Consider the following 10090-nt stretch of genomic DNA (forward strand, 5'->3'; position numbering starts at 1 on the left):
GTGTGGGCCCCATACTAAATAACACCGAACAATAAAAAAGAAGGGGGAAGAAAAAAAAGTGGAACTCACCATCTCCAAACTCATGGGAAAAAAAAAGTGGACCCTATATTATCAAAATCAAGCAATATAAAAAAAAAAAGTGAACCCCATATTAAAAAAAATATAATGTTAAAAAAAAGTGCTGGCTTTGTATTCGTAGCAAACACTAATATAATAAAGTTTTAGATACGGAGCACAAACTACAATGTTATATTAATCGTGTTTTGAACATAGTATATGTATATATATTATATGCATAAAAATAGTATAAACTAATAATGTCCCAAAAAAAAAGTGCGGGGACCTCATACTAAACAACATCAAGCAATATAAAAAATAAAAAAATGGAACCCACTATCTCCAAACTCACTGTAAAAAGAAGTGGACCTCATATTAACAAAATCAAGCAATATAAAAAATAAATAAAAATGAACCCCATATTAAAAAAAATAATGTCAAAAAAAAGTGCAGACTTTGTATTCGTAGTAAACGCTAATATACTAAAGTTTTAGATACGGAGTACAGACTATAATGTTATATTAATTGTATTTTGAACATAGTATATATATATATATATATATATATATATATATATATGCATAAAAATAGTGCAAATTAATAATGTAAAAAAAAAGTGCACTCAATATTAAAAACTCAAACAATATTCATGTAATTTCCAAAGTATCTCATTAAGTCAATACTGATGGATTCAGTGTCACGCGTGTATCAATCCATTAGTGAGAGTAAATGAAATTGCTTTTCTTCAAAAAGTTAAGTAGTCAAACCATACAGTTTTTATTTTATTTTTTATATTAGGCTGAGATCTAATCTAGATATTAAATTGTTGTATTTGCTATTCCGCCATGTCATTTATTTTTTATGTTCACTAAAATAAATATACTTAAAATATTTATATTTTAAAATAAGATAGAATTTAATTATAATGTTATATTAATCGTGTTTTGAATATAATATATATATATATATATAATTACTATTCAAAAATAACTACATATACATAGGTGCATTATAATCTAAAGCGCCGGCCGTCTAGTACTAGTAGAAGAATAAAATTTCAAACTATTCCCTTCGTCCAGTAGTTTGACTAATTTCCAAACATAACGTACTTCATTAAATAAAAATGTTTCAAATGAAAATGGATAACTTTGTTTTATCCTAAATATCCTTTTACTGACAAAAAGAAATAAAATATGTACAAGCTCAATCTCCTATATTTAAAAAGAGAGAAAAAAGAAAAAGTAGAGAAGAGAGAGGTGGGGTAATCATGAGTGTCTCATATTTCAACATCTAATCATTATTTTAACTCAAATAATAATGTATTTAATTTAAAAAGTTAATATCAAATAATTTACTAAACAAATGATAAATTGAAAGCGTTGAAAAAGTCAAAGTGAATTTTCCCAAACAAAATCCAGTGCCATGTGCTCTCAGGTTTTAGTGGCGTGAAAGAATATAAACGAATTTGACAGTATCTTTTCTTAATCGAATAAATACGTCATTCATTATATGGTTTTTATTCCCTACATGACAGTCTATGTAGCTTTTGTGCACTTGAGCATCTCATTCTGACACATCATGTGTTCTATCAATATCTGATGGCTAGTGTCTTTGATAATTGCAATCTTATTCTTCTAGCACTTCTAAATAATTTTTTTTTAAAAAAAGTGTAAGTGTTTTGAATAGCTTCCCCCCCCCCACCCCCCTTTATGGTGTTTTTTTTTTTTTTTTTTTTGAAATCAGAAAATCCGCAATTGCTATTCTTCGAGTATGCACTAAGCTTGCTCACTGTGCGATAGCTCGCAATTTTATTGTGTTTTGAATAGCTTATTTTTGCATTTTATGTTGGCAAGATAAGCTAAACTGAACCTTACTTTTTCTTTCTTTCGAGATCTTTTAATTAAAATCATTTGTATTTATAGACATTTTATGTTGTATTTCTCCGGAAAACCCAAAAAAAGAAATGGAATTATGAGAAACCTTGAGAAAAATTCTCCAAGCCATTTTTTATAAATAGACTGTTGGAGAACAATTAATAACGTTTTTTAATGGCGTTGTCACAAAAAAAAAGGGCAAAGCAATAAAATGTCACGGAAATTTAGTGGGCGTTTGGCCATAAGAATTATTCACTTTATTCCGGATTTTTTTTTTACTTTTTTCACTTTTCAGCGTTTGGCCATAAGAATTCCGAATACAACTTGATGTTGTATTCCGGAATTCCAAAAATAAATAAAAATTGTTTTTCAAAAAATTTCACTTTTTTCACTTTTTTAGAATTACATTTTAATAAAAACTACAATTTAAAAAACTATAGCCAAACATAACTCAACTCCAACTTCAATTCCAAAATTTCAAAAAAAGCAGATTTTTTTTTTGGTATCTTATGGATAAACAGGCCCTTAATCAACTTTATTTTGTTTGGTGTGGTGAAATAAAATCAACAATAAGGTAAAAAGACCAAACTGTACACAAGAGTATTTCTCTTCCCTTCCTTGTAAAACCAACCACATATAAGAACCACCACAACTGCTGCTGCATCTCTTTCCTTCTCTGAACAAGAACAAAAATTTTTTTTTAGTAAAATCTCTGCTACTGTAACCTTGTCAGATTAGGTTATTTTTAATATACTTGTGCACATAACATATACACTAAACAGTTTCTTTTGATAACATGATTCAGATGATAAATTCTTTTCATATATAAGGTGAAACACCAGACCAGACCACACCCTCTGGTACGGAACCTTCACTTCCTTTTTTTTTCTGGATTTTATTTATTCATAATTTCATTCTTTTTATGTATTTATTACTACACTATTTATTTATGGAACTTGTTTTTTTATTTTTGTGTGATAATGAAAGGTGTTGAGTTAGGTAGCTAAGTGGGGTTTCTTTGTTTTTTTGACTTTTCTGAGTTAGAGTTGTACAAGCAAGAATTGTTCTATTTTTTTTTTAATCCCCTTTTTTAGTTTAAGGGTATTTCTCACTTACTCTTTGAGTTTTGTGGATCTAGAGATAATTGGTGTTTCTTGAATTTTGGTACAGGAGCTTTGAACTTTTGGAAAGATCAGAGCTTTTGAGGAAATTGATCTTGTTTCAACACAGATTTTAAGGTTTGTTTGGTTAATTATTGAAGGGTTCAATAGTTGGATTGTAAAGTTGAGGTTTTGTCTAGTAGAGTTGTGGAGTTTTTAGAGTTATGTTATGGATTTTGATTATATTTTGTAAAAAAGTTGAATCTTTGGAGGAGTAGAGTTGCCCAAAGTATTTGTGGGTATAGTAGTTCTGAAAATCTTTGAAAATGGAAGGACAAATGGTTCTTGGTGATGAGTTGTTGGTGAATATAGCAAAGGAAGTGAAATTAGAAGAAGATGAAGAAGATTTTTGTAGTTGTTGTGAAGATGAAGAGGAGTTGGAAGATAGTGAGGAAGAAGAGGATGAATTAACCGAGGACGAGGATGAGGACGAGGACGAGAAGGAATCATTAAGGGAAAGTTGTGAAGTAGATCTTGATGAACATTCTGTAAAGTTATTCTTTAAGGGTATTTCTATAGCTGGTCCTGGAGATTCTGGTTGTAGGATATCTGGAATTGGAGTGGTTATGGAGAGGGCAGAAAGTGCTCCTGTTATTCAAATACAGAAAAAGCTTGATTTTTATGTGGAAGAATTTGTGGCTGATTATTTGGCTTTGATGGATGGATTGCTGGAAGCTGTGAAGAACAAGATTAGAAAGGTCTATGCCTTTACTGACTCTGAGATATTATACCAGCAGGTGAGAAATTTGTTCTCTGCAAGATATGTGTATCTCGATGTTCGCCTTTTCAGTTCTTGCTGAATTCCATCTTCAGTGGCTTGAATCTTTTTACCTTAATGCAATTGCTTTCGCTTTTGCAACTGAAGTGCTAGTAGATGAACAACTTCCCCTCTTTGCCGCCCTCCACGAAGAAAACCCCAATTCCTTATTAAAACTTCGGCCTTTTGCAAAGCTGCCTTTATTGAATTTGTCAGTTGAAAATGAATGTAAATTTCAGGCTTGCTTGGTTCTTTTACCAAAAAGGTTTAGATGCCGACTAATCTATTTTTATTTGATGAGACAAAAGAAATTTATTGATAATACACCACGATGGTATCCCTTTACAAAGTAGACGTTGAGTCTGATCTTGATGCTCGGATTTTGTACAACAATAGGGTATTTTCCTACTTGAATAGCAGAACTATCTAACTACTGTTTTCCTTTCTTTTGTAAAATCTTATTGATAACTTGGATTACATAGTTGCATGTGACTGTAATAAAGGCTTCATTGATTTCACTTGCATTAAATTTGCTCCGTGGTAGTAGCATTTGTTTTATTTTATGTTGTTTCGATGGTAAAGTTTCATTTGTGTTGTTTGATGGTAAATAATTTGATCAGATTATGCATGAAGAGAGCCTTGATAATCCGCTCCTCATGGCATTGCGGCAGAGGATCCTGGATCATGCGAATGATCTGGAGGCTTTTGTTCTGAAACTTGTCCCAAACAATGGTCTGGCAAAGGCGTTGGACTTAGCCAAAGTAGCAATAGGGGTTGTCTCTTCCCATGTCGAAGGAGATGAATCAGCTGAAAATTGTCCAATATGCTGTGAGGATAGACTTTTAATGATGATGACCACATTGAAATGTACCCACAAGTTCTGTTCTCACTGTATGAAAACTTATGTTGAGGGTAAAGTCCAATCTGGCCAAGTCCCCATTAGGTGCCCTCAGCTAAAATGCAAGTACTTAATCTCTGCCACTGAATGTATATCTTTTCTCCCTCTTAATTCCTATGGATCTTTAGTGAGGGCTCTTGAAGAAGCAAATGCTCTCAACTCGGACAAACTTTACTGCCCGTATCCAAATTGTTCTGTTCTTCTGGATCCTCATGAATGTATTTCAACTCGGGCTAGTTCATCAAGCCAGTCAGAGAATAGTTGTGTGGATTGTCCAGTTTGTCAGAGGTTCATGTGTGTGGATTGTAGGGTCCCATGGCATTCTTCAATGACATGTGAAGATTACCAAAATCTCCCTTTGGAGGAGAGGGAGGCTGGTGACATAACTTTGCATCGCCTCGCACAAAATAAAAGATGGAGGCGCTGTTCACACTGCAGGAGGATGATTGAGCTCACACATGGATGCTATCATATCGCATGCTGGTAATATATTTGCTTCCTTCATACTTTTTAATGCAAGATTCAAGGTTGTATATAGACTTTTGAATCAATGATAATAACGCATTGATATTCTGAATTTGCTAGCTACATTTCTGTTTTTCGTATCATATAATCTGATTAATTATCCTGAAAACTGATATTGAGATTTTGGAACATAAGCTCTAAGTGCCAGATACTCTGACAGATACTCATTGTCAGACAAAAGCACTTTTAAACTCAGGAGCTTGGCAACCAGAGGATTCTTCTAAGTAGCTGGAAATTGCATTAGGTTAGGTTGTCTACATCACACCCCTTGGGGTGCGACTCTTCCCCGGATTTTGTTAACGCGGGATGTTTTGTGCACCGGGCTGCCCTTTAGTGTTGGTTCTCTAGGAATGATCGTTTATATCTGATACAAAGAGAACTATCTTTCCTCTTTATATTCCATTCTTATCCTGCATGAGAACCATCAAGGTGGATTAGCTCTTTTCTTTAATACTATCAGAAAACAAGTTTTATTAACACTTCATTTAGGCAAGTTTTTTTTAACACATATTTTACCTTGGTAAGGCTTAATCTTACATTTTATCTGCACCTCATAAAACTGCCTGCAAGATGTAAAGCGTTTGAATATCAAAGTTACCATTGAGAGATTCTGGAATAAGATGTCTCGTTTTGGTGGTGTAGCTAATTAATTTACTGGTTTATCACCTCTTTAATGGAAAACCTACCCAGTCTAGAATAGAGTTGGAGATATCTGTTTGCTCACTGGTGTTATTTTCCAATACATTGTCAACTAAGAAAGCTTAGTTTTCAATTGCACAGTGTTATATTGAATCTTTAGTTGACTTATGGAAACATATATATATGCACACACACCTGCGATATACCTACATTACCTATATAGAAGGATATTTAGTGGTTAGTAGGTCTATCATCCTTCTGTAACTTCTTATTACCCTCAAAGGCTTGACAGACAGATTTACTCAACGTGACTAATAAAGTTTTGCAACCAGATCACCCTTTTCTTTGAGATTCGGAGTTTCCGAGAAAGCAAATAAAACATCATATTAATGAGGACTAGGATGTTCACCATTCACTCTTTCCATTTTGGAGTTATCCGATAATGGGAGAGGAGAGTGGGGTACTTTCCCCAAGTAGCAGCTGCTCTGAAATAGCTGAAGGCAGAGACTACTTAGCAGGAAGCATCTAGTGAACAAGTATCCTTAGTACTTAGTAGTTTCAATATCGGTGTTGTCTATTATAGCTACTTTGATGGTATGTTCACACACAAAACTTGCATTTGTTAAGCATATGAACAAGGATTCCACTATTGAAAGAATGGATTCTCAATGGATTGTCTGGCTGCAAGTGTTGTCAGTGGCTGCTGTTATTAAGGAAACCCCCAAGGATCAATGACCGAACTTGATGGAAAGGTCATCCGAAGGCTATCTTTTGTAATTTTGAGTGTCGGATTACATCTATGCTCGTGTTATCATCAGTTAATGATAAAGCTTTTATAGTGTATAATTGCTACATTAGTCTCAGAACTTGAGCGATGATCCAATTTTTTGAAAATTAGTTCTGTGTCTCAGAGTCAATAGCTTCTAGCCATCAAGTGTTTTTCTGGGTTCCGAGTATTCTAGCTTGTTTATAAATGTGTCTGACTTGTGCTCTATTTGTCCCTTTCCAAACGGTTGGAGCTCTTGAACACTCTTCAAATCCTCTTGCTGCCAGTTACTCTACTACTACGGATACTACTGCTTCTTTCTCCTTCATCTACTGCTTACACGACAGCTAGGCAGGCCTTTTTCTTAATATATTTTTTTAATAAGTAACCAAGCAGGCTAAATATGTAGTAGGTTTTGAAATTAGCAATTTTAAATCTTTAATGAGATATGAAGTGGGCAGGGAGTTGACTGAAACAAAAGAATAGCTACTTGTATCAGAAAAATGGGGTAGAAAAATGGGGTAGAACAGCAGTAGGCTGGAACCTCAACTATAGTACCACCCTGATGGAGATTTGGCCCTGGAAGCTCATTTGGAAAGTAAAAATCCCTTTCAAGGTCTCTTGTTTTGTTTGGTTGGTTGCGAGGAGGGCATGCCTGACCCACGAGAAACTACAAAGAAGAGGTTTTCAGATTTGTTCAAGATGTTTCTTATGTGGCCAAGATGGTGAAACCAATAAGCACCTTTTCTTACACTGCAAGACAACTACAAATCTGTGGAACATGTTCTTTTGTATCCTTGGTATCAATTGGACTATGCCTAATACTACTGTTGAGCTTCTCAGATGCTGGAAGAGTGTAGGGAAGAGAGGTGGAGAAGAAAGATTGGTGGCAGATCATCCCAGCTTGTGTTTGGTGGACAATATGGAAGGAAAGGAACGCTAGAATTTTTTAGGGCACTAGTAGCTCTATCCAGAAAATTAGGATGAATTGTCTAAATCTCTTCTATTTTTGGTGTAAACAAAATTTGTGGGCGGAGATAAGAGGCCTGGTAGATTTAATAGGACAAGTGTAAGCTTTTGTTGGGTGCTCCTTATACTTTTGCTGTAAAGATTACAATTCAGCTTCAGTTGAAGCTGAATTTTACTGTGAATACAAGTCGTTACCGATATCAAAAAAAAAAGAACAGCAGTAGGTGTACATCCACAGATTAAAGAAACTAGAACCTACAAAAGGAACCCACAGAACATAAATTTTGGGAACTGATTCATGTCTTGCCAAAAGAACTTTGTAATGTAAATTGGCTGGTAGTTTGAGGACCAAAACTAATAACTTGGTGAGTAAAATTACGTTGAAGTAACTTGGGCTCTAACAGTTGGCTTATTAGAGCTTTTTGAAGCTGGGGACAGTCGGTGCTTGACTGGACAAAAGGGAGAACAGTTGAATCACAATTCACAACTGATACAACTTTGACCTATTCATTCATAATTGATTTTTCTTGACGTATTCATGATGTCTTCAGCAGCACTAAATTGGAAAGACACATTTGGTGGATCATGATTTTAAGTATTGACAGCTTTTGTGCTTGTATTGAACACTGGCAGGTGTGGGCATCAATTCTGTTATTCTTGTGGTGCGGAATACAGGGACGGCCAACAGACATGTCAATGCGCATTCTGGGATGAGGATTACACTCAAGATTTGGTAACTCAACCGACTCAACAGTTTGAGCAATGGGCATGGGACTCATTCGAGTCGCTGCCTATGATGATGGATGCATATTCAGATGAAGAGAGATCTCAACTGGCTTTGATCCAGAGATTTCTTGCTGGTGGTTTCAGTCTTACGGACCACCAAGCTTACCAATCCCCACCACGTTGTACAGATTCTTATGTCGATGCCATGAAGGATCTCCATCAGCTTCCATGGCTCGAACGGTTCGTGTCTGTGATAAGTGACAATTACTATGAAGAACATATCCAGTGAAGTATAGAAAGATTTGAAGCCATTTAGCATTTGTAAAACAATTTGACATGGGAGGTAAATGAGTATCCCACTCTCAAGACTCCTTGATAGTTTAAGCAAATAGGCCCTTCATAATGTCCTTTTCATTTGCTTCATGGTAAAAGAGATGTTGGGCCTATTTCCATCCCAATTGTATGATGTATTGGTAGCTACAAGAAGCTTCCTCTTCAAAGAAAAATGATGAGCAAAACAGCATAAATCGACGACATAGGTCATTGCATATGGACTGGTGGGTCATTTGCTTGCTTGATTGAAGAGTTCCTATGATTTGTGGACGTCGTGTAATTTAGTTGCTCTATTAGTATAAGAACTTTTATACTATCTGTTTAAGCTGGACCTACAACATGTTACCCTCGTATCAAGTCTGATGTGGTAATCTCGAAACTGAAATGTTAACCTTCTATAATCAACTAAGCTGCACTGAAAGTGTTAAGTGTTTTTTACACTATTAGCCTTATAGAAGGAAAAAGCTTTTTACACTATTAGTGTATATTACTTTCTCTTTTAATCTAGTTGTCTAATCAGGTTAAATGAGGTTTCCGTTCAGCTTTTTGGATTGATCTTATGATTATCGCATGTTGACTGTTTGCCTCTCAAGAAATTTGTGTAAAACTTGGTTAATTATCTCTCCCCCACCCTGTTATAGCTAAAATATGGTGTTTTTTCACTTGGTTGTTAACGATTTACACAATTCTTTATTTGAGAAGTTTACTCTGATGACGGAGCTAAATTTTAATAGTAACTGGTAAAGAGTATAATGACAAAATGAACGCCCTAAAACTTATAGATGAAAAAGCACCAAAAAGCCTATATGGTTAACCTAGTAAAGATAACGAAAAGTTAGATACGGAAATCAAAGGGAATCAAACTGAACTTGAAACCTTTTCCAGCCTCACCAGTATAAGAAGTTTTGATATTCATTTATACAAGTTGTTCACATGTCGTGTTGCCTTTTCTACAGTATTTGGATAGTTATTTATTACCTTTATCATATATATATATTGCAAAATTGAGTTTTGTATAACAATAAACGTAAAAAAATGTTTTTTTTTTCACCAAGGATATTGAAGGTATGTTTCAAACGCTCTACTCGTCTATAAATTCATGTAATAGGAGATCTAAAGAAGAGATCTTATCTTAATACATTTTGTACATCGCATGCATTGTTAGAACTAAAGTAGAACTTTCTTTTATTTTAGTTTTACAGCGTTTATTGTAATACGTTCCTGTAACATACTGTTAGTCAAATGAAACACGATCATTGTCGAGTTCTGATGCAACTATACTACACATTATTCTAACATGAAAATTGCACAAAAATTAAAGACAAATAAAAGGGAGAAGAAGGCGAAGTTAGCTAAAGCTTATATGGATCAAGCGAGAATACTAAG

General features: G+C 34.5%; 1 protein-coding gene across 1 annotated transcript; it reads left to right on the forward strand.

Annotated features, from left to right (window-relative positions):
- The first annotated feature begins 2560 nt into the window (after positions 1 to 2560).
- LOC132624884 (E3 ubiquitin-protein ligase RSL1) lies at positions 2561 to 9142 on the forward strand. The gene is made up of 4 exons (XM_060339624.1): positions 2561 to 2791; positions 3102 to 3828; positions 4469 to 5229; positions 8279 to 9142. The coding sequence occupies exons 2-4, from the start codon at positions 3358 to 3360 to the stop codon at positions 8658 to 8660; spliced, it is 1614 nt and encodes a 537-aa protein (XP_060195607.1). The 5' UTR covers positions 2561 to 2791; positions 3102 to 3357; the 3' UTR covers positions 8661 to 9142.
- Positions 9143 to 10090: the final 948 nt, after the last annotated feature.

Source organism: Lycium barbarum, chromosome 12 (assembly GCF_019175385.1).
Source record: "Lycium barbarum isolate Lr01 chromosome 12, ASM1917538v2, whole genome shotgun sequence".
Lineage (NCBI taxonomy): Eukaryota > Viridiplantae > Streptophyta > Magnoliopsida > Solanales > Solanaceae > Lycium > Lycium barbarum.

Excerpts from the sequence above, each read along its gene's own strand:
- LOC132624884 (XM_060339624.1), top strand. The coding sequence starts at position 3,358 with ATGGAAGGACAAATGGTTCTTGGTGATGAGTTGTTGGTGAATATAGCA. Across the intron at positions 3,829-4,468 it reads CTGAGATATTATACCAGCAG|ATTATGCATGAAGAGAGCCT; the intron begins GTGAGAAATTTG and ends TAATTTGATCAG. Across the intron at positions 5,230-8,278 it reads TGCTATCATATCGCATGCTG|GTGTGGGCATCAATTCTGTT; the intron begins GTAATATATTTG and ends GAACACTGGCAG.